The sequence below is a fragment of the Polypterus senegalus genome, chromosome 8 (assembly GCF_016835505.1).
Source record: "Polypterus senegalus isolate Bchr_013 chromosome 8, ASM1683550v1, whole genome shotgun sequence".
In the NCBI taxonomy this organism is placed as follows: domain Eukaryota; kingdom Metazoa; phylum Chordata; class Cladistia; order Polypteriformes; family Polypteridae; genus Polypterus; species Polypterus senegalus.
This window is the reverse complement of record NC_053161.1, coordinates 42,588,547-42,614,732: the sequence shown is the minus strand read 5'-3', so window position 1 is coordinate 42,614,732 and position 26,186 is coordinate 42,588,547. Positions and strand designations below refer to the sequence as shown.

The 26,186-nt window shown below is 35.3% G+C and overlaps 1 protein-coding gene across 5 annotated transcripts in view; it reads right to left on the bottom strand.

Annotated features, from left to right (window-relative positions):
* The window catches only part of LOC120533923 (protein PHTF2-like), a 175,921-nt gene that overhangs the window by 24,029 nt on the left and 125,706 nt on the right, over positions 1 to 26,186 (bottom strand). For 4 of the 5 annotated variants that reach the window (XM_039761038.1, XM_039761040.1, XM_039761041.1 and 1 more), the window contains 7 exons: positions 19,739 to 19,900; positions 14,380 to 14,584; positions 13,023 to 13,184; positions 10,791 to 11,009; positions 10,404 to 10,532; positions 5,739 to 6,011; positions 3,788 to 3,919 (listed from right to left, as the gene is read on the bottom strand). In XM_039761038.1, the coding sequence (XP_039616972.1) occupies positions 3,788 to 3,919; positions 5,739 to 6,011; positions 10,404 to 10,532; positions 10,791 to 11,009; positions 13,023 to 13,184; positions 14,380 to 14,584; positions 19,739 to 19,900 (1,282 nt within the window). The remainder of the gene's footprint in view (positions 1 to 3,787; positions 3,920 to 5,738; positions 6,012 to 10,403; positions 10,533 to 10,790; positions 11,010 to 13,022; positions 13,185 to 14,379; positions 14,585 to 19,738; positions 19,901 to 26,186) is intronic. The other variant, XM_039761044.1, reaches the window with a different exon arrangement.

The following is a 26,186-nucleotide window of genomic DNA, read 5'->3' as shown; positions in this document are numbered from 1 at the left end:
TAGTTACCATGTGTGGGAGACTTGTACATTCTCACCATGTCTGAAGGGGTTTTGCCTTTTCCCCTCGCACATCCCAAACACATATAGTTTAAGCTGATTGACCACTCTAATACTGCCAGCTTGAGTGTGAGTGTCTGTACCTTCTGTGATGGACTACAGAAAGTTAAGAGTTAGTCCCTGCATTATGTACAACTATGTCAAAACATCTTTATTCCTCTGTGACTCCAAAACTACATTAACCCAATTCGGTGACAGAACAAATTAACATAGTCAAAAGGCTAATTTGTCCAGTACCACAGATAAAAAAATCTTTGGTTATCTATAGTAAAATGCAGATAGTTATATGTGACCTTTTATGCAAAATTTACAGTTTGGTTCAGTATTCTAAAACAAGATTATCTTCTTGTTTTCATGTTTATGTGCATTTTGTATATTGGGCCCCAACTGATACATCTGGGTACAGACATTATTGGCTGATCTTGGCCTATAGAAGATTTTTATAAAAGATAAACCTACCAAAACATCAAGCGAGGATATAAAGTTATTTTTTCACACATACATTTATCTCAGGGCACCTTTAGTGGTCCCCTGAGGCAGAGCAGGCTCTGAGAGACTGTTTTTGGAACTACGGACTGGGATCATATAGTGAGAACATTGAGGAGGTTGTTGACTGCACTACTGACTACATAAACTTCTGTTTGGACATTGCAGTTCCAGTAAGAACAGTACGCTGCTATGCTAACAACAAGCCATGGATTACAAGTTACATCAAGGGCCTTTTGAACCCAAAGAAAAAGACTTTTAAAGGCGGTGATCAGCATGAGCTCAAGCGTGTGCAGAAGGAACTCCGAGTCCAGCTTAGGGAGGCGAAGGAGCAGTACAGAAAAAAGCTGGAGCAGAAGTTGCAGAATAACAGCATGAAGCAAGTGTGGGATGGGATGAAGATCATCACTGGCTGCAGCTCGAAGCGGGGTGCCACCACTGAGAAAGACGTGGAGACAGCAAACCTGATGAACAACTTCTTTAACAAGTTCACCTCAGAGTACTGCATTCTCCATCCATACTTCTGCTGATACCAGCATAGGAGAGAGTTTCCCCCCACCCACAATTAGGTAAGGTGAAGAGCTGAGGAGACTTCGTGCCAGCAAAGCAGTGGGTCCAGATGGAGTATCGCCATGACTGCTGAAGGCCTGTGCGTTGGAGCTGGGGAGTATTCTACAGCGCATCTTCAACCTGAGCCTGGAACAGGGGAGAGTCCCAAGGCTTTGGAAAACATCTTTCATCACCCCAGTTCCAAAGGTATCATGCCCTTGTGAGCTGACTCTGACGTCACACGTGATGAAGGCCATGGAGACGGCTGCTGCATCACCACCTGAGGCCATGCCCTCGACCCTCTGCAGTTCGGAGCGGAGGATGCCATCATCTATATGCTACAACTATCCCTCTCCCACTTGGACAGAGGCATTGGTGCTGTAAGAATTATGTTTCTGGACTATTTCGAGCGGCTTCAACACCATCCAACCTCAGCTCCTTAGTGACAAGCTGGCAGAGATTGGAGTAGATTCATACCTGGTGGCATGGATCGTGGACTATCTTACAGACAGACCTCAGTATGTGTGTCTCAGGAACTGCAGGTTTGACATTGTAGTCAGCAGCAAAAGAGCGCCGCAGGGGACTATGCTTTCTCCAGTCCTGTTCAGGCTATATACATCGGACTTCCAATACAATACAACTCCTGCCACGTGCAAAACTTCGCTGACGACACTGCTATCGTGGGCTGCATCAGGAGTGGGCAGAAGGAGGAGGAGTATAGGAACCTAATCAAGGACTTTGTTAAATAGTGTGACTCAAACCACCTACACCTGAACACCAGCAAAACCAAGGAGCTGGTGGTGGATTTAAGGAGGCCCAGGCCCCTCCCAGACCCTGTGATTATCAGACGTGACTGTGTGCAGAGGGTACAGACCTATAAATACCTGGGAGTGCAGCTGGATGATAAACTCGACTGGACTGCCAATACTGATGCTCTGTGCAAGAGAGGACAGAACCGACTATACTTCCTTAGAAGGCTGGTGTCCTTCAACATCTGCAATAAGATGCTGCAGATGCTCTATTAGACGGTTGTGGTGAGCGCCCTTTTCTACGCGGTGGTGTGCTGGGGAGGCAGCATAAAGAAGAGGGACACTTCACGACTGGACAAACTGGTGAGGAAGGCAGGCTCTATTGTAGGCACGGAGCTGGACAGTTTGACATCTGTGGCAGAGTGACGGGCACTGAGCAGGCTCGTGTCAATCATGGAGAATCCACTGAATAGTATCATCTCCAGACAGAGGAGCAGCTTCAGAGACAGACTGCTGTCACTGTCCTGCTCCACTGACAGACTGAGGAAATTGTTCCTCCCCCACACTATGCGACTCTTCTGCGGGGGGTAAATGTTAATGTTACGTTAACACTATACAAGATTATAGACTGTTATACCTGCCTCGCATGCTCCACCTTGCATTTTTTAACTTGCACTGCTCTTTTATTGCTCTTTAAATAATATTGATTTTATCAGCATGCTGCTGTTGGAGTATGTGAAATTCCCACTGGGGATTAATAAATATCTATCCATCCAACTATCTCCCGACTCATCCACTGGGGAGACTGCACAACATTAATCAAGAAACACTGCAAGTGCATTTTCAAAGGGGACACGTTGTTTGCTAATTTTTGAAACACGTGTCTGGTTGCTGAAATCCTTCCTAGTCTCTGTCCATTACAAAACTTATAGCGAAGCTTTGATTAGGGCCCTATGAAATCTCTAGAAAAATAAAAAAAAATTTGAGACACTGCTAATGGTCTAAGCAGAAATAAATAAATAAATAAATAATATAACCTTTAAACACTAGAAATTAACAAAATTCACAAACACTTAGTACTAGAATTACCAGAGCCTATGAAAAAACTTGTATATCCGTCCCACCTTAAAAAGCTTTGCACCTCTCCATCAGCATCTTTTGTCCTTTAAATGTGTTGATAAGCAGCAAACAACAATCAGCCTGATATCACATCCCCCCCACCCCACACAGTTTTCTCAGGTCAAGTCTGTTTACCTGCGTGTCAGTTGCTTAGAGTTGTATAGAGTAAGTCGTCAAGCAAAATGACACCTTTTATAAATACCATATCGTTATTTGGAACACTCGCATTTCATGTGTGTTCCGTGTCTACAACGATCTATGTAAACACATCATTAAAACAGAAACGTTTTTCATGTTTTAGCAATAACAGACAAAATGTAGACATGAAGTGTATAATGCGTGAAGCCTGAATTCCAAATATCAAAGAAACACTTTCACAAAAGGTACAAATATAACAGAACAAATGCGCTTCTATTCAAAAATATAACTGGAGAAAAAGAACCCGCCTTAGGGTGCCACATTGACACGCATTTGCTACGACAGCTTCGGTGGCAACGGTATCAACTGTTGACTGTTAATCAAAGCTTCACGGGTTCGATCCCGGAACAATTCCGTTTTGAGAAGTGAGCTGCTCGTATTCTTACTATTTTAGAATAAAAACATACATTTGATTCCAGTCTGTAACAACCGGTGTAATTTATGATACTTGTAAATATCTACATAACATACATCTCTGGGTCATATGATAACATGCACACATATGAAGGAAGATGTATATTTTTCTCTATATTCATTTAACTAATCCATAAAGTAACAGTGAACGGTAGATTCAAATATTAATAATTAGAACAGTCATTCACTGAAGATTAAAAACATATACGCTTTACCTTCAAATATGATCTGAGTGACAGCCACATCTTTATATTTTGTACTTTCTTCAAACGAAAATGCGGAACCTCTGATTTTCTGGCTCTTCTTGCAGAAGTTAAATGTCCAAACAGCTTGGCAAAAAGAAGCCTCTGTTTAAAAAATAAATAAATAAAACAAACGACCAGGTAAATATTTAGAATTTATTTGTAGCTATTGATTACATTACAAAAAAAAGTATACTGAATACAGGTTAATGGTGAAGTGGTAGGAGCTTCTGCCTAATAGGTCAACTTTCCTGTATTCAAATTTTGTACCCATTCTGTGTCTGAGCAGAGTTTGCACATTACTTCCTATTGTCTGTGTGGGTCTTTCTCAGACACCCCTAAAGAAATGTGAGTTAAATGATGAATCCAGATTACTGTAACTTGTGTAACAGTGAATGTTGGTGTGTATTTGAGTGACCCCTGTGATAGACTGGCATTATATCTACAGTATGGTCTTCCTTACCTAACACCCAGTGCTGTCAGTTTAGAATCCAGCCTCCTTTGGCCCAGATTTGACTAAGCTAACTGAATAATAATTGTTCAATTTTAATGCATATCGATTTTAACACGCCTGAAATAAATATAAGTCTGTAATTTTAGTCACTGCATTAAATATACTTTACATACACAGAGTATTTTCTTATCCAGGATAAAAACATTTGTAATATGTTGTTAATGGCAACAATATCTTGCTTTAGTAAAGAAAAGTGTACTCATTTAAATCTGTCATTTCCTCTCTCTCAATATAATGTAAAAAATAAAAAATACCATATTATTTGAATTTGTACAGGAATAATGCATTTCTAACGATAAATCTACAGATGATTTAATGTTAGGTACTGTATATTTAGTCTTTACATTAGAGGCTGGAAAATTCAGTGAAATGCATTTCATCTAATTGTTGAAACAGGAGCCATTCTCTACTCTTGTAACTAATACGACTGATCGTAATCAGCATGCACTACATTCACATTAGCTGAAAATACCTGTATACCAAACTACATACTCCACCTATCTGTAAAAGCAGCTACATGAGTTTCAGTATACACTGCAAAGTGATGCTTCTATGTTATCCGGACTGGTCAAGTCTTTCTATTTGCACTGTTTCAAAGCTATACAAATCCCTGTATCTTTCCAGGACAATATTAGGCACTCAGATTTCAAAACCAACTCCTGGATTTGCCAGAATAAGCACTTTCTTTGAACCCAGTAGGTGAAAAGAGAGTTATGTTTTAATCCTTTGGAAAATTAAAAATATGGCTTCAAATAGTGTTTTTAATAAGTGGCCTAGTTGCCACTTACTAATTTTGAGTTACATCAGTCGTCATTATTTACCATTTTACTGGTGGAGAAGATGTTTAAGGCATAGCTATATAAGAATCTATTGTTTTATGTGCTAATGATGAATATTTGACTGCTCTGTGCTTTCAGATCATATTATGACAATTACTGTATGACATTCTGTAACCATGACTCTTGTTTTATTTTTGGCAGGTGTAGCAATGCTCCATGACTGTGTCAACTATAAGGATATTTCTTGATTCACAGATGCTTATCATTTAAAGTCAAAAATACTACACATGAACTAAGTGTCCTTTTGGTGTTGTTGCACAGAATGTGTCTTGTGTAGTGGGACTTCACTACATAAATGAAAGTCTCATTTCTAACACAAAGACAGCATTTGTGAGAACACACTAAATATTTTTTCTGAAGGTCATTCCTTGCTGTAAAGCACCATTCCTCTCCAAAAAGTACAGTCCAAAAATGTCTAAAATGGAAAGGGTTTCAGTTCTTCTATGCTTGTATTCATCATGTATTAATATTAATCATGTATTAATTCTTGTTACATAAGAATGATAATATGCACCATGTAATATTAACAGAAAAATAGTAAAATATCTTTATTTACCGGCACACAACTCACCTGTTTGTAAGTGCGCTCTGCAACACTCAGAAGAAAGAAGAAAAGCCATATAACACAGATTCGGACCACAAAACTTGTCAGCACCATTAATATGACTGTACTTTCAGAGTTAGAACCAAATGCAACATTTAAGAGCTCCAAGGCCGACAAAGAGGTGAGCTGCTCCAAGTCAGTGTACTGAGACAGTCTGTATGCAAATGGAGTCAGTCCAAGGATTAATGAAACCACATTGCCAAAAATCTGGTAACCTATCCCGGGAGTATAGACATTTACCTAAAAGAAAAAAGAAAGAAAAAAATAGGGTTTGGGTTAACTTGACTAATATGACAAATTATGAATTTCACCAAGGCTACAACAAGGCTCCGTTTTACTTATATAAAAATCACTTTTTTAAAATATGCTTGGTATTCAGAACATTAATGCACAGATTATAAGATACTGTAAGCTACCATATAGTTCAAAAGCAAATAAATGCAACTGTAATGGTTTAAAAAAAATACACATTCTTCATAACTGGGAAATTTAATCAATTGTTTATTTAATTGAAATAGACAATATTTTGGAATAGCCACTGAAAAGATACTGAAGTACATTCAGTAATTATTTTGATAAACAGACCAGATGCACTAGCACCAAAATTCTTTTATCACTATAATTCAACCACATAAATGTTATTTAAGTACTTAAACAATATTAATTTTGTACACATGTTGCTGAAATTAAATTTAACGATCTATCAAATCTTAGCGTGTAGGATTAAATGAAAAGAACAAATAACAACACTAAATTGCAAAAAGGAATGCTGACGGATTGACTGACATGTTGTTGGCATGCATCCTCTTTAGTGCTATATTGAGTGAAAGTAGTAATTGAAAGGATTCTATATATTGACTCTGTGGTTCTGCTAGGAGACTTCACTATATATGTGTTGCTTAACTGAGACACCTTAATGGGTGTAATAGTTAAGAGCAATCTATATTATGTAAACTTTAGTAGGGAATTATAATTAAATTGTCATAGATTGTCTTTAAACAGAATAAGAAGCACCACAGATGATTGAAATGTTGCTCCTAAGCATACTAAGCCAAGGATGCACGGATGAAGCAACTGCACATTCAACTCACTGTGCATAATGAAGCCAATCCCTAAAATTTTAAACAGGTAGCTACTACAGCTTTGTTATAATATGACCAGCTACAAACAAGCTATAAACCACAGAGCACTAACAAAAAATAGTAAAATAATTAGAAGACAAAAAGATTAAGTACTGGCAAAGTCTACACTGTCATTGAAGAAAACCAAAAAATTGTTAATTTGACTAGATGGATAATTGATCGAACAATTTATGTTGTATGTTTTATTTAAACAAACAGTCATACAATAAAAGGAAAGGTGAGAAAGGATATTTTTGGACAGAACACTTAAGGCTTTAAAAATATAAAAACAGAAACAGTGAAGCATTACAATCATTCAGCTGTAAAATATCTGATTTGAAAGTCGGCCATTTGTTTCGAAAGTCAAATCAGCATTAAAAAAAGTTTCTAATGGTCTAATGTTATGTCCTTTGTTGACTGTTTTGAGGCATCTCTGTGTTTGTGTAAGGTGTGAGATGAAAGGACCTATTTTTCATGGACTGTGTAACCACAGCAAAATGTAGCACATACTATGCTTAGATACTGTAGCTCAGCACAGCCATACATACACTGAAACCACTGCCCATTTTACTTAATAAAAATGTATGTAGTTATCAATAGTTGGAATTTTTATTGTTTTTCATTACTGTATATAAATAATTATTTAATGTGAGTTTCAGCTTTTACATTTACCCTTTCTTTAGTAACACAGAAACAGGGTAAAACAAAAATTATTACCTTACTCTGCAGCAAACCCCTGCCACTGCTATTCAAGATACCACTAAACTTCTTGGATATAGTAAAGGAAATGTGTCTTATATAGATTTGGATCAATATCATCCGTAACTTCTCATATATATAAGCAATTATGTTATAGTATGTAAGTAGATGACAATGAGTTCATGGTTTAAATTATGGTCATTGTTAATTAAGTTCTTTTAATTATAAAGATACATTGCTAAGCTGTTTAATTTATACTGTGAGACAGTCAATGTTATGAAATGTACAATAATGTGTTAGGTAAACTGACTTTGGTATTGGAAGTAACATTATGGTTGCATGGTTTTTTACATGACCCTGGTCTGGACAAATGGACCAAAAGCTGTAGATAGCAACATTTATTTCAATAACACATTTTCATACAAAGTGAAGCCAGAATCCTACTCCGCTAAAAAAAGCTAACACACAGACACACACACACAGGATTTTGTTATTGTCAGTTTTATCCCTTTACAAATTATTTTAAAAAAATTAATTTGTGCAGCTTTGAGAGCGCAATCAGATGTGCTCAGCCTCTTTTGTGAGTTGTAACTGTTTAGATTGTAGTGTACGGCAGCAGATAAAATGACAGGGGATTAATTACTTTTAATACAGTGTCCTACATAGTCTTGATAAAGGAATGGAAGCTTCACATTCGTTGTTTGATTGTAATGAGCATATCATTTTGTAACTGGTGGATACAGTTCAGGGTTGCGGGTGACACCACCTCACATGCATCCACTTTCCTATAAGGGTACAGTGGCAATGACGACAACAGTCATAGCAATTAAAAATCGAGGCAAGTGGCTATTTGGCTTGTGCACTTCATTGATGAAATGAGCTGCTCCATTTGTTAATACTAAAATAAAAGGCATTTAGGATATCAGTGTTTGAAGTTCTTGAAGCACATCTCCCAATTAATATGATATTAACATAATCAGTACCACATAACTTCATACAAATCTGCAAACACTAAATTTGTAGTATGTTTGGTTTTTGAGGGTAAACTAATTTTTATGAGCATGACCTCTAAAATGTGAAGAATGTAGCAAAAGCACTTATGTCCTATATAAGAATGGTAAGTTAGTGAATGTAGTCTCTCCATTACAATTAATTGACTATGGGTAACTTTTGTAATTCTAGAGTTGCACACAAGCTAAGCAGTAACAAAGTCTAATCACTCATGTGACACACTTTGGAATCAACATAGCAAAGGCTTTTTTACAAGAGTTCTGAAATATCAAATTAATGTAAAAAAATGACTCATTCATTAAATATTACTCTTTAGTGAGTTTTTTAACAAGCTAATGACTTAAATATAAATCTTACAATAGCAAATGTTGCAAACCTAACAGAGTGATTCTCTAACAGAACAGATTTTAAAAGTATTTTGTTACAAAAACAGCTTTAAAGGGTTTGTTTAAATGGAAGTATCCTAAATTATTTTGGAATTCACCAATTCGACAGTAAAGATATAATAATATTTTAATTTTTAGTATTATTTTATGCAGTATTTTTCAGTTGCTGGAGAAAATATATCAGACAATAAATTTACATGTACTGTATGTGGTCAGATAAATCAGATAGTCCCTGATGATTTAATTCTTTCTAAATCCTATCTTGAAATTAAATGCTGTGTTTTAGTAAAATGTTATAGCAGCATAACTAAGGCATGTTGAAGGCCAGATAATTGTGATGACGGACCAGAGCTGCCATTATGTGACCAAGATCTTTTCGAGTAAATCTTTTCTACACTTCTACATGTGGTTTGGCTCATTTGTGTATCCAACTGATTAATTTAATTTTACTTTTAGATGACTAAAACCGATTTACTTTCTCGACTAAAATTAATTTATTTTTTGTTGACTAAAACCAGACCAAAACTAACAATAATTTAATTACTAAAATGTGTCTAAAACTAAAATGTATCTAAGTCAGAAGGCTAAGACTAAAACTATATCAAAATCTATTGTCAAAATTGACACTGAACATGTCAAATGACCACCCAGCCCACAATAGACATTCTACTTAATGTAAATGTTCTTAAGTAGTTCTGGTTTGTAGTAGTTGGTTGATGAAACGTAAAAATAGTTTATCAAGCAACAGGAGTGGAGTGTAGTGTTATATTTTAGTTGAGCAAGTAACAACTTCGCTGAACTTTGTAGACATGTCCATATTACAACTACTACTAAATGCATAAATTATACATTCATACTTTAAATATATATACATAAATTCATGCATACATCTACATACAATGAAGGCAGATTTAAAAATAAATGGTATGAATGAACATAAAATTGCTGCAGTGTGAATATACTACTTTCCCTGACCATTTCAAAAACACCAGACCACTGGTTTTATTCAGTAATAGTAATATTCAATGTGGAGGGACTTTTTACCAATGCAGTTAAGAACTCTGTTGTCCCCATGGTAGAGCTCAACCTGAATGTGTAAGGCTCCATGAATTTAGCTCCCACTTTTAAAATATTAGTGCTATCTATTGTAGCTGTTATTTTAAGGCAATAAGAATTAAAGTGATATATACTGTACAACCTGAAATATCTAATCGAATCATCATAAAGGTATGCAACAGTTTGACACCATCAATTTTATGAAATTTAAAATAATTTAAACAATGGTAACACTAATATATCATTTAGATTTTTTAACATTTATTGTGTATATTAAATAAACTGAATTTTCCTATACATTTAAAAATGACTACACACTGAAACAATACAAATTTGCTTGCAGGATAAAGGTTACTCACTCGGTTCATAATAATTCCACTGATCTCCAGGACAGACATATCGGCTTTTTTACACTCATTACCTTCCCACACTATGGCACTCACTCTTTCCAAGCCTGGGTTACAGTTATGAAGCCATGGGATGTGAGCCTTAAGTAGAAAAAAACAAATCAAACACAATTTTAAATTATGAAAAGATTTCAAAATAAATCAACCAGTTAATTGATTACCAAAAGCCTGCAAGCAACGTTTTTATGATCTTTTTATATCTATTATATTGTAGATTTTTTTATAGATCTTGTGACATTTAGGATATTTCAGACCTGCCATTTATTGTCCAATTTTATACATATTTTAGTGCTCTCAGAGGTATCTCAACATAAGAACCATAAAACTACAAGTAAGGACCTGATGAAAGGGGTCATCTCTGAACTCTTTCTTGGTTCCAGTACAAACATTTGGGTGCTCTCCTTCGGTCTCACTAGTGCAGGAAGAACGGCATTTTGCACAGTGCAGAAAATCTTCCCAAAGAACATCTTCAGTTTCAGATTCCTGTCTCGTACTCTCAGAGTCTTGACGAGAGCTTGAACAATGGGAGCTGCAGCTGGTTCCTGATCTCGGTGCATCCTGTAAAACAACAGAGAAAGGCAACATCAAGCACCAATTGTAAAAGTTCAGACTGTGTTCTTCCAGGATGTCCTTAAATCATGTTCTCTTTCATTTTGACATTCTATTTTAATTTTCATTTGCACATAATGAAATAACTTCAAGAGATATCATGAGTGGTAGCCTAGGTATACCATAGTATGGGACAGTTTACTGATACTGTGAAGAACTCAAAATTATTACTGACACAGCACAAAATGAATCTACAGTCATCATGGACAACTGCTTTAGATATAATAGCTCTTCCTTAAAAGAAAGTAAGGAAAAACAAAAAATGTACTCATACGTAATGACACAACACATGCACTTACATGCCAAAACTAAACTACAGAACAAGAACAACTAAATGACAGGTTTCTAATTTATCAGACTGAAAAAATTAGAAGAAAGCTCAATTATACTGTATGCTCTAAATATTACTCACAAGTGATTGATGAAAACAGGCAAGCCCACATTCTAATTAAAACAACCAAAAAAAAGAACTGCTTTGTAAAACTATTCCTATATTAGAATGCAACAATTTCCGAGATTTATAGACCAAAACCTAAACATGGTTTATGATTATAAGAAAATATATGCTTCAAAGCCTAGCACTGTGGGATCATGTTAAGTCACTATTTAACCTAACAGCATTAATGAAGCACAGAGTTTTCCACAATGATATCCAAAATGAAACCTGGTACGATCCCTTTTCAAACAGACCCAGCTGAAGAACAAAAAGTCAATAACTAAGCTTGCATCGTCCATAACTTATATCATTTACATTTCTTCATTGCTATGTACTTCAGCTATGGCATACCTCAAATTAAAGCAAAATGTTGGGGTCAATATTATAATTTTATGGTATCATTTAGAGCTACCATTGAAAAAAAGTAATATTCTTTTTTACTCTTATGCAGATGATAATACTCAGCTGCACTTGTCAATCAAAACTACAAATATGTTATTAGCTAACAGTTTCAGTGAGCTGAAAAAGGTGGACATGTGACAATTACCATTGCATAAATGTGGGTGAAACATTTTACTTTCGTAATTTGAAATTCTGTAAATTATGAGAGTACCGCCAACTTCAAATTCAGCCTAAATATAGACTTTGTCAAACCCACTTCTACTCCAGATATCATCTTTGACAATGACCCATATTACTATACATTACTCACATCATTTGCATGAAACCTACATTTTCCAGCTGTAGATTTTGAAGGGTTTTTTTCTTACTACACAAAAAGCTAGTTCATGTACTTGTTACATGTATATTTTGCTGTTGTAACAATTTAATCACAGGCTGATATGAATATTGTCATGCCTATCCTATAGTTTATTCAAAATATGTCCAGGAAGATCATAAGTACAATTAGAAACTAAGTGCACATAACACATATTCTTAAGCCTCTAGATTAGTTTGTAGTTGCATTCAGGGTGATAGGAGAGACAGATACACAGAGGAAGCATGCAGTTTGACCTATCGACCTGAAATTTGGTACATGTATATTACGTGACTTCTACTGTCCGCTTTTGGGGTGATGATTTTTATTACTCTTTTTATTTTTATTTTACCTTATAGTACAATTAACTCTTGGCAGCGCGCAGCAGGGCGGCCGTGCCGCCGTTCTCATCCCTACCACCTTCACTGTCACTTTCCCTACCTCTTCATACCTTAAATCATTCTTGAGGCAGATTGAACACTTAAGTGCTAGGTTAAGTGGAAAATTAAGAAAAATGTACTAAGTAATGGCAACACAAAAACTGACTTAATCAGTTTTAACGCAAAAAGATGCCAACAGAAGAAGAGAAGAAGTGGGTTGCTAGAGTGGAGAAAACAAGAGCTGCTCACGAAGCAGAAAGTGCATCAACCTCTGAGCAAATGAATGCTAAACGTACAGAGAAAGAGTATGAAAACTACAAGTGTATTCACTGCAAGTTATCGTTCAGTACGCTGTTACTGGTGTATAGTAATATGAAACTAAGACTCACTTCAGAAATGTAGTGCTTCTTGTAATGATGTAGCTTTCTGTTTCGCAATGCACAGTCACTTGAAGCTCGGTCAATTACACGACGGCTATGCACAAATCCTCCACCTGCATCATCCTCACTGGATACTTCATCAGACAAACTGCCCATTGTTCTGGGTGACTCCTGAAGAGAAAAATAACATTGTTATCACACAGAAAATTATGACATTTTTTTTTTTTTTTAAACAAGCCCATTATAATAGCATACATATTCATCCAAAAACATACATATTTTAAGGTATACAAATGTAGCTTTAGTCTTACATAATATGGCCTAAATTCTGGTCTCCTTTTCTGAGGGATACAGTGCTTTATTTAGTATCTATTTATTGAAGCATTTATATTAGTATCTTCTCTAAAATTGATTTTACTCTTCATTTAGGGTCTCGTCATCCCTATGTACAGCTTTTCCTGTAGGAGTATTTTTGCTGTTTTGTTCATAACTATGTGTATACTGGCTTACAACTAACAGGACAGGCTGGTTTCCATGTCTGGTTAAAAACTTGTTAAGTCTTCTCAGCTTTAAATGCCTCTACCTTGGGTGCATGGCAGAATAACTCTGCATCTCATTACATATTTTCAATCTCCCATTACTTAAGTGAAAATATGGTAAAGGTAAGAGGGACTTCACCACACTGGAATAATTGTGGCAGATAATTATGCATTTCACTTTTTCCTTTAAGCTGCAGCAGAAGCTGGAAAAATACATGGCAGAGATGAGTGCTGAACAGATGTCAAAGGTTAGGTGATGTCATGAGAAATCACATTCTACAGTATATCAATTTGTCTTCATGCCTGGTGGAAGCCCCTCTACTTTAAGCCTCTAAAGTTAAGATTATAGAATAGATATAATGAATAAAATAGCTGTAAAGGATAATCGGTCACAACAAGGAGTACTTGAGGATGAATTCTGGGAGTTCCTGGGTTACCCTAGTGTAGTACAAGGCAGGATCATATTAATTTTTAGAATAGGTTTGAGAAATTACATGAATCTCAATTTAATTTATGATGAATCACTTGGAATGGTCATAAAATACATTTCAAGGGTTCAGTCCTGAGATATCCTATATGGTTATACCTGTGGTACAGAGAATATATATTCTGAACATTTAAAAAATGAATTATGGTAAAATAACAATTAACTAATAATCAGGTGCTGATATAATTATATGAACCATTACAGCCTAATACAATAGAAACTCCTCCCCTCATTGTTTCCTATAATGCCAAAAACAGGTAGTCATGACAGCTTACATTACACATTAACGCTCTGACATCCAACACTGCAAACTTTCTTGGTATTAGTGGGTATACAGTACCTTGTGTTGACCATGATGGTGTAAGTGTCTCGTAGCAGAACCAGCATTCCAACTGCCCCCCTCTTCTGACCTCGCAACATCACCGTGTGGATTATGTGTCTGAGTGCCATCCTCACTGCTCTTACTAGTCATCTTTCCATCCAGTGACACATAGCCATTATCGGTTTCTGTTGATTTGTCAATTGATGCCTTTGTTTTCTTTGATCTAAAGAAAGGGGAATTTTCATATATAATTCAGTAATTTTAAATGACATTTTTAAACACAAAAATGAAGAATATATATAATAATATGACTCACTGAAAAGGTACTATAAAGATGCTAATAATGTGTCTGTTGAAGCACTGACACTATTCCCACATGCATCAGGCCTCTGTATTTGCTTAACGAGAGCATTGTTTATGTACTGGGCCTCAACATGAATCCATTTAAAGTAGTCACCTATACTTTGCTTACATATCATGCTGCCACAACAAGCACTGTGTGATTATTATTGAATGTGGATTATGTGGGTTCCATTTTCTAGAAATCCAAACTAAGATTCTAGTAGAGACAGTGTTAAATGGTATTTGTGCTGCTGTCTCCTTCTTTGACCACCAGTTTTATATCTGTTAGGAACATTTCCAACAAGGCATGAGTTGGTTACTTATCTGCAGCTGCCAATATGTATAGATATGTAAAGAAATGATCAATGGTAAAGTCACAGAACAAGAAATTACACAGTCAACACAAACATATTGGAATCAAAAAAATGAAAAATGTGGTTATAAAAATATTAGCATCTTTACAAAAATACCAAGGAAGTTGATGGTTCAGAATTCACTAACTTTATTACAAACCCGATTTCCAAAAAAGTTGGGACACTGTAATTTGGTAATTCACTTGACAAAGAAAAGATCTTCAGTGTTCTCACTGACAAACTTAATTCTATTTGTTAAACATAAAAAAATTTAGAAACTGATGCCTGCAACACTGAAGAAACTAATTGTTGCACTTTTTCCAAGTGGATTTTGTTTCCATTCTTGCTGCAAACAAGATTTGAGCTGCTCAACAGTCGATGGTCGCCATTGTGTGATTCTCCTCTTCATGATTTGCCAGACATTTTCAACAGGAGACAGATCTGGACTGCATGTGAGCATCAAAATCTCCCTGTACAACTAGTGTGTCAGTAGATGATACCCTTTTAAGCGCCAAATCCAGTGTGTTAAGAAAAGTTGAATACCATTCACAAGAGGTTTGAGACATACATGTAAATAACAAAGTTTTCCTCTCTGCAGCACAAAGTGAATGACTGACATATCTGGAGGAGTGTCACTGGGAGGAACACTCTGCCTGATCTGAGTCTAAGCAGTTAATTGTTACTGAATTTCTGTGTTAGTTATGGACTGGCCATAACACACACTCCATTTCAGAACAAAAGGTTGACAGTTCTTGGTACTACAGTATTTTTTGGGTAAAGTTCAAAGACTGACTCGGTAATCATGATTTTTTTTTTCCAAGAATGTATATTCTGTACTCTTGGGTAGTAGCTGCCATGTTGCCGACCAAATAACTCTTGATGGTGACCTGGCTGAGACAGAGAGAGTGCCCTCTGGCCAAACCTGGAAGACCTCAGCTCTTGGTTTTGCATATATTGTATTAAGTTATGAAAGTTCAGTAAAGTCATCTGGTCTGGTAACCTATGTGTGGCATCTTTGCTGTTTTGTATATGATGTCCTTTTGGCATTATCAGACTGTGATCTCTGTTACACAAAAAGAATGTTTGCAACTTGGTATGAAACAGGTGGGGAGAGACTTGGCATCTATACACCTCTAAACTCATAGTCATCTCTTAGAAAACACTGATTTTCTTTTTCCTGCAGGTAAGGAGTGGGCATCTATACCCAATAAAATAGGTGATGTACCTTGAGATCTTGTTAGTGAATGAGGATAGAGGTGATTGTGAGCTGGACTAATGGATCCATGCACCAGCAATCTTATAAATAAATATGATTTTAATTTCAAATATAGTGTTATTAGAGGAAAACTAATTAACTGTGCACACATTCAAGTACAAGGGAAGAATAATATGGCCAAAATGTAATGTGACTATGTTAATATTACGATTATATAGGATTTTTAATTTGAAACAAACATTTTAGGAAAGAAGGTTACATGTACTCAAAATAAAAGCATCAAAGAATGACTATAAGTTATCCTAAACAGACAAAAATGCAATTTTTTTAAAATTATTTTATTTAACTCTTGGTCTATTTAAAATAAATCACTTTGACGTTAATAATGCCATCTTAAAAGTTGAATTTACTGTAACATAATTTATATTTAATTTAAAATAAACAAAAATAGAAATCTAAACATTTTATCTTCCAAAGCCCAAAATAGAAAGGAAATAATTAAAATTAAAAATAAAAGCTTACACAAGGCAAAACATTTCTCTAAAGCCATCTGTGTATCCAAAATGGTGTGTAATATTAAAATTACATCCTACTAAAACACTGCATCTCTCTAACTAACACGGATATTCTGGAAATGTTACCTGAATGTTCTTCCTACAGGATAAAACCTTCCTATAGTTTAGAAAAGATGATATCAGATACGTGTTCCTAGGGGCATCTTCAGGGTTCTAATGAGTAAAAACAACGGGACTGAAAAACAGACTGACATGTTTGTTGAGTTCTTCTCTGCTGAAAGAAAGATGAACTGCTGAAAGAATTCTGATGTCAGTTCCTCCTCAGATGTCTTGCCCCTTCGGCCTTGCTAGATATTTAAAGAGCAAAGGCCAAGAAACCCGTTTTCAACATAAAACCCTGCGAATGACGGAATCAGAACTGCTGATTCAGAAGCCCTTTCACCACAGGGATCATAAAGCTTAGATCAAGACTGTCCTGGCTATTAATGTTTTATTGTTTTGCAGTATCACTCTGCTACAAACATTAAACAGGGTTACTATAGCTATTATTTTGCTTTATTATAATGGTAACTTTTTTTACAATCATCATCATGTATTTATTCTTTAGCATTTTGCTAATCTGAGTGCAGCATACATGAAAAAACAAATCGTAAGATAAGAGTAATATAGTAATAATAATATTAATTATAATTATTTAATTAGAGTAATATTCATGACTATAATTAAATGTAGACTTGTATTAAGAGACTATTTACCACCTAAGGAACAGCAACATGCTTGAAACATTATTCTTTCACAAATCATTCATGCGGATCTTTATATAAGTACTAGAAATCAAGACTGACTAACAGTACATTTTGGCACCAAACCTTTTGAGAAATGGGATGTAATTGAACCTTTAATTTATTTTTTGTGCCTAAGGCAGTTTTTCTAGTTTTACGTTGCTCTTTCAAACATGTCCATGACTAATGGGACCAGGTCAAGGATCTTTTTTTCCCTGAATGACCTCTACTTCAAGCATTTATTATGTTTTAGGCCGAGGTATTTTTTGACTGCTGGCAAAACATGCTGTGTTTCGTTTAAGTGGAGCTGCAATGGCAATGCAAGTTCAGACAGTTTCTTCGTTTAGCCTTATGGAAAAATGCTAACATATTTTACCAGTGCTGATTTTTTTCCCCTTGCACTGCTGATCTCCTTTTCCACTTATTTTCATACATATCCCTTACCAGAAGATGACATGCTTAGATCATTTTCTAAAACATGCATGGCAGTAGTGAAGAATCACAAACCATTAATGATAATTTTTTATAAAACTAAGAGTCTATTATAAAAGATAAAAACAAATTTTATGCAACTGTGACATCACACATGGTAATATTAATTTCACATGCAATTAATACACATAAACAATCACACACAGGGGAAGATGAAGGATCAGAAGTGTGTGTTTTTGCAGTTAAAAATTAAAGACTTTATTATTTGTGTTGCCATACCAAATTAAAAATAGTAAATCAAATACTCTCATGTTACCTAAAAACAGGTGAGAACAATGTTTGCACACACTATAAAAATTTATGAAATACTAAGTGTTTTAACGTAATATTATTTAGAAAAGACTTTTAAAAAAAGGTCTGCTCCCTCTACCAACAGCCTGATGGTTCAAAATTCTAACAAACATCACACAATGAATATTAAGAGCTGTGTCTGGCACATGCTTAAAACTTTTACTATCACCTTACTTTAACTTCTAAAGTCTATACACTTTAATCAATTTAAAACTGATAGAACCAACAAATTAAAAGCAAAAGCTCAATGCGACATGCTAAGCAAGAATATAAAAAGCAAAGGAACTAGATTATGTAGTCATGCATTACAGAAGGAAGCAAAATAAAAAAACATCTTTATATTTTTATGTGTAACATATAACAATTCAAAATCTTTATTTATAAATCAAAAATTTCTCAATAAATAAAATACAAAATTTAATTTTGTTTTATTTTTCCAACTGTATTAGCATAAGAGTCAAACCTTCAATTCTACCAAATTTTAAAGAGCTTAGTTCTAAGAATTAGCTACTCACATTGGTTTTAGATTTATCAGGAATTACAAAAATAATTATACCATATTTATACTACATACTTTATGGGTCATATTTGTGTATACAAAAACCTAGGACATGTCTAGCAGGCAGGGAATCATTCAAAGTTGTAATTTAGACAAGACTGCCAGTGTGTGTAGACAACTGGAAGAAAGCTATACTCTACATGAAGACCTTTATGAAAGTATTTATAACTTTTAAATTTCATACTTATGAAAGCAGCAGATGTCGATTTATCAGTAACTTCTGTGATAACAAATAACTTTTTTTCCTTTGGGCACCTCTTCTTGGCTTACTAGTATGCACTAAAAATACAATTGACCGCGATGCTTAAACTGTATTTAGAATCGGACAATATTTAAAAACTTTCAAAGGATCTGAATAGTTTTGAACGCCACTGTATAAGCATAGAATATATGAAAGTCATTAAAATATAATAGTAAAACCTTGTTAAAAATTACTCTAATTATAGTTCACCACTACAAAATATATTTTAATGTAACTCAATTAACTGTCATAAATTAAACCATTAAAAGTTACTTACAGGCGAACTTAATGTTTACAAATTTTATCAAAAATGCTATTGGATGAAAACGTTTACACATTCATAAACTATTTAAAATAGTTGAGTGGAAAACAAATTAAAGTTTCCTAGTATATGACCCACTCTTTTTAATTTTTCTCCTTTAAAATAATACTATTTCAATAGCACTACATGTGATTTTAAAAAAGTCCTTTTGAATTAATAGACAAAAGCAATAAAAATGTATTAAAATCATTGGTCTCATAATTCTTTTGAAAGGCACAATAAGGCTTACAATAAAAGATAAAATCTTGAAAAAAAAATACACACCCTGGTTTAAAGAAATCATGCCAGAAATCTCTGAAGATAGCACCAAGGCTGTAAGTGATTGCAGAATCAGAGCAGTGCAGCACCCCCTCCTGTGTGTTATCTGTAGTGCTAGAGCCATCTCCTTCCCTATGCACCTCCCAATGTGCTGCTTTTCTTAACTTCCTTTAGCGAGAGAGATTGAAAGCGTTTTGCTTAAAAAGAGGTTAATCATCAGATCACCCATGCCAGAAGCTTTATCTTTTTTTTCTCTTTAACATGTTAAAAAGAAAAATAAGAACAGCACCCGAAGCGACAAAAGAAAACTGACCTCAAAGCTGAATTCTATATACTAAGGATCTGGTCACTGGTTAAAAAAAAAATATATATATATACATACATATATATATAAAGCAATAAACAGTAGAAAAAAACTTAAAACCTTATTTGAATCCAATTTTTTATATATATACTCTTTCATCTTCACAGAGGAAAGATGAAGCTAAAGTTTATCAGTATCTACTATACAAGATGAAAAAGTATGCAGTATCTTAAATGGCAAAAATGGCCATAATAGGAGATCTAAATAAGTGTATGTATACTGTTATAGAGAAGCATAAATACAGAAGCAGAACATTTTGTACAAAAAATAAGATTAAGGACAGCTGATATAATAGAAAATAACTGCCATATAATATATATTTTTGAGATACTTGTATTACACTTAAGTTGCAAATGCAAAGGGAAAAAGGGAGATCTGAATTTGGTCACATATACAATTCCTGCCTGCACACACACACACAGAATTTATGATTCTTCTGATTTTCTTTAGAATTTGGGTCAGCTTTGTTTGTTAATATAGTAGTTTCCTAATCAACAATCTTTTTTATACATTTTTTCAGTTCTAACAGCTTACAATAGGACTAACGGGTACCCAGATACAGAGGTAAATAAAACAGCCATAAAATGTACCAAAAAACATCCAAATCAAAGTAGGAAGAATTTCGATTTAAGAAAACATGCATTCAAAAAGAAATAAGAAATAATTATTTCACTACTGGTTTTTGGAACCCTTTTCTTGAGGTAAGAATACCTATTTGTTTGTTTGCTCACTGCACCTTATACGGCAGATTAATAGTACAAGCTTGCATGTTTCGTAGAACTGACTTGAGATTTTGCTCCTGATGCACAGCTGCCCACAAGGAATTGGGGGAAAAAGTGGCATACAGCTTGCCTCTGCCCCTGAGTGAACAGAGTGATTCAGGAGCGCATGTTGTTGTGTGGTGCAAGCCACTGCTGAAATAATGAAATAAGATTCCCTATAGTGAAAGAATATAAGCGGCTGTAAGAGTGCACTTTTTCAGTTACTATTGCCTAGATGACTCCAGATAAGAGGCAGCAACTCACCCATATCTTGGCATCAACATTCAGTGTCAATAACAGTGCTTGGTGATTTATTTCTGAGGTCAATCCATGCCCCTGGCCCTGAAAGATGCAGTGGAGTAAAGTACATTCCTTTTAAAATGCCTGAATATTACAACAATGTTTTGCTTTGTGCTTTTTTTCCTTTCTTAAAATGCCATAGATACACTGTTTTGCAATATATGTGTAATCTCAAGATGAGATTTTTGGATTGAAACTTGGTTTTAAGGCTTTGCCGTTCACCTATGGACCTGTGTACCAATTACCTCCATATTATGCTATAAGAACATACAAGTACTTTTTTTTTAATTTATCACATACACTTCACTTTAGAACATAATTTTATGAGGCAAACTAATACTGTATATACCATGAAGAAAGACCTTCAACTAGAAAAATACCAAACTTATCCCTTAATATGAATATTTAAAACTTTCATCTAATTTGCGCGCACTAGCCTACTGGTTAACACACCTTTTCTGCCTAGACTGCAAATGCTTGAACAATATATTCAGTATTGAGAAGAAGAAGCACAACTGTTTAAATATTAGTTAAAGTAGCTTAAGTTTGAAAAGCTATTGTGACTTAGGTGAAGTTCAGACCATATATTTATGCAGAAAACCAAACATTGAAAAAATATTCACAAAACGTTTCTTGCAACTACAGTATGAGGTAATTTAGTTTTAACGTATTGCGGTCACTTTAAAACTAAGTTACTAAGAGAATCTTTTTGATTTTATTTATATTGTGTAAAATACAAAACAGAAGACAACTATAAATGTTTAATAAAGAAATGACCATGCTAACAAGTCTCTAACAATCGGAAAATTAAAACAGCCTGACTATATGGGTACATCTACAATTACAATGTACATCTACATTGTAACTAACTAGTTTATTCACATTTGCTTTTCAAGTAGTATTCATTTTCTGTTTTTCAATTCACTGTTTGCTTTTATGTCATATTTAAAACATTATATCAATGAAAATGAAATAATAGTCTGCCTTGAAACTAAGCAATTAATTTGGCTAAATTTCAGAAAATATGGACCTGACACTCATTTTTTCCCCATTACAGAGTTTATTTCTTATTTTAATTTTGGCAGTTTGTACTTCTGCTCCCTGGCACTGAATTTTCTTGCATAAATGACTACATGACCAAATTCACACAAGTGTGCTACTTATACTAAAAGAATGTAACCTGTTAGTAGATGGTGAGAGGGTTGGAACATGATGTACTCACTTCATTTTATGTATATAGTCATATGCGGAATCTCTGCTCTACAGCAGATCCACCAGCTGCTAACTGTGTATAAAGCATTGCACTTTGTGATTTCATAAATATGAAGAAAGGTATCAATAAAGTTGAGTCATCACAATTCTTTCAATGAAATAGAGAATTGCACGCTCAAGGCCAATTTTGGAATTCAATAAAGATGCATTAAACACGCAAGCCAGAAAACACTTCTTTCCACTGATATGGGAATCTGGAAAACATTTCCCAAGTTATAGATGAAATAAAAATCTTGACAACTTTCCAAAGGTATCTGGGTGAGACACTGTGATAAATTTACTAACTTTTTTTTACTAATTTACTAACCAAACATTCTTGATTGACTGCATAAAGTTATCTTTTTTGTTGAACTTGTTAGGTTCTTAATGTCACCTGGCAGGTCCATTGTTACTAATGATGAAGTAGCCAACACTCTATACTAGCTTTTTGAAGGAGTGAGTTCCCATGTAAGCTAAGTAGAAAGCCTTTAAACTCAGTCATCACGTTGTACTCTATCCACTGCAACATTGTTCTCATGCTGTTATTATTTTACATCAGCAAACGTTGCAGTGTGTAGCACATTATAAAACATATTTTGGAGAAGAAATATATAATGAAATACAATGCTGTGAGAAAGTAATTTTCACTCCAAAATGTTTTTCATCCATCCATCTATTATTCAACCAGCTATATCCTAACCACAGGGTCACGGGGGTCTGCTGGAGCCAATCCCAGCCAACACAGGGAGCAAGGCAGGAAACAAATCCCGGGTAGGGCTCCAACCCACTGCAGAATGTTTTTCATTTTTTAACATATTTTATTTCAAAAATATCCAATTAAGAAAATGGTATATGACATTGGTTACCTTTATTTAAAAGAGCTCATCACAAGATGCGAGTCCTATTCAAAATCCAATAAAAGTAATAAAGTTTGGGCACCCTTGCTTAAAATGTCTCTTACTGTGAACAGTTAAGTGAGCAGAAGATGAACTGATCACCAAAAGGCATAAAGTTAAAGATGACACATTTCTTTTCAGCATTTTATGCTGGATTAGTATACAGTAATCCCTCGCTATATCGCGCTTCGACTTTCGCGGATTCACTCTATCGCGGATTATAAATGTAAGCACATCTAAATATATATCACGGATTTTTCGCTGGTTTACGGATTTCTGCGGACAATGGGTCTTTTAATCTATGGTACATGCTTCCTCAGTTTGTTTGCCCAGTTGATTTCATACAAGGGACGCTATTGGCGGATGGCTTAGAAGCTACCCAATCAGAGCATGTATTACATATTAACTAAACCTCAATGATATATGCTTCCCACGCGGTGCTTGATTGTTTGCTTTTCTATGTCTCTCTCACTCTCTCTGCCTGACGGAGGGGGTATGAGCAGAGGGGCTGTTTGCACAGAGGCTGTTTGCCTAGAGGATATGGAACTTCCTCTAAAAAATGCCACTTTATCGCGGTGCTTCGGCATACTTAAAAACCCAAAAGCACGTATTGATTTTTTGATTGTTTGCTTTAATCTCGTGCTCTCTCTCTCTCCGACGTTCTCTGCGCCTGACGGAGGGGGTGTGAGCAGAGGGGCTGTTTGCACAGAGGCTGTTTGCTTAGAAGATACGGACGCTCCTCTAAAAAATGCCGCTTTATCGCGGTGCTTCGGCATACTTAAAAGTACAAAAGCACGTATTGATTTTTTGATTGTTTGCTTTTCTTAGCAAGCTCTCTCTCTCTCTGAAATTCTCTGCTCCTAATTCGCACACTCCTTTGAAGAGAAGATATATTTGCATTCTTTTAATTGTGAGAAAGAACTGTCATCTCTGTCTTGTCATGGAGCACAGTTTAAACTTTTGACTAAAGGGTGTTATTTCATGTCTAGAGGGCTCTAATAATGTTAACAGTGTGGAAGAGTTTATATATAAAAATAACCATACAAACATGGTTTCTACTTCACGGATTTTTATCTATCGCGGGGTGTTCTGGAACGCAACCCCCGCGATCGAGGAGGGATTACTGTATTGTTTTTCTTTTGTGCAATTATATAGTCTAAAAAAAGGACAGAAAAATCATGCAAATGTTTGGGCACCCCAAGATATTTGAGGCCTCAGATAACTCTTCTTAAGGTCTCAGACCTTAATTAGCTTGTTAGAGCTACAATTTGTTCAGTCATCATTAGGAAACCCCTGGTGATCCAAATTGCAAAGCTGTATAAACTCTCGGACTCCTCAAACCTTGCCCCAACAATCAGTAGCCACGGGCTTCTCTAAGCAGCGGTCAAGCACTCTGAAAATTAAAAGAATTGATACTCACAAAACAGGAGAAGGCTAGAAGAAGATAGCAAGGTGTTTTCAGTAGCTGTTTCCTCAGTTCGTAATGTTATTAAGAAATGGCAGTTAAAAGAAATGGAGGTCAAGTTGAGGTCTGGAAGACCAAGAAAACTTTTTGAAAGAACTGCTTGTTGGATTGCTACAAAGGCAAATAAAAACCTCAGTTTCACTGCAAAAGACCTTCAGAAAGCTTTAACAGACTCTGGAGTGTTGATGCACTGTTCTACTATACAGCAACACCTGATGAAATATGACTTTCAAAGTAGAGTCAGCATAAGAAAACTTTCTCTGTTTCCTAGCCACAAAACTCTGTGCCTAAAGTTTGCAAATGAACATCTAAACAAGCCTGATATATTTTGGAAACAAGTCATGTGGAATGATGAAGTCAAAATATGACTTTTTGGCAACAGTGTGCAAAAGTATGTTTGGAGAAAAAAGGGTGCTGAATTCCAGGAAAAGAATACCTCTCTAGCTATTAAGCAAGGGGGTGAACTGATCATGCTTTGGGCTTGTGTTGCAGCCAGTGGCAAAGTGAACATGTTATTGGTAGAGGGAAGTATGGATTCAAATAAATACCAGCAAATTCTGGAAGCAAACATCAGACCATCTGTAAATAAGTTGAAGTAAAAAAAAAGGATGGGTCCTACAACAAGATAACGACCAAAAACACACCTCAAAATCTAGATTGGAATACCTAGATTGGTGCAAGCGGACGGTTTTGCCATGGCCCTCACAGTACCCCAAAATTAACATCATTGATCTCAAAAGAACATAGCATGTAAGACAACCCATGAATCGTGCAGAATTAGAAGTCTTTTGCAGGACGAATGGGTGAAAATACCACAAGCAAGAACTGAATGACTCTTAAGATGGCTATAAAAAGTGTTTACATGCTATGATACTTGCCATTAGGGGTCTTACTGAGTACTGACCATGTCGGGTGCCCAAACATTTGCTTCAGGCCCTTTTCACTTTTTTGGTATTTTGTACATGTTGAATGATGAAACTAAAAATGAAACCCTACTTAAAATTTTAAAGAAATGTGTCATCTTTAACTTTATGCCTTTTGGTGATCAGTTCATCTTAACTATCCGCAGTAACAGACATTTTAAGCAAAGGTGCCCAAACCTTTGCATGCCACTTTATAGCCTTTAGCAACAAACCTACTAAAATTTGGAATAATAATGTGGCTGCTAGCAGTGTTCCACCACCTTGACCAAATTGACAACTGAATGAGACATCTGAGTATCTAGGAAGCTTTGGTAACAACAGTGACAGACATAGCACAATAAACAACATGATTATACTACAGTTATGAGGTCCAAAATATTCAGTAAAGTATTATGAAATGCCTTTGGGTATGGTTTGGAAGCCAGATGGCCTTGGTCAACCTAGCCATAACTTTGCTTATTGCAATAGTTCAAAATACACTGGAATCTCGGTTT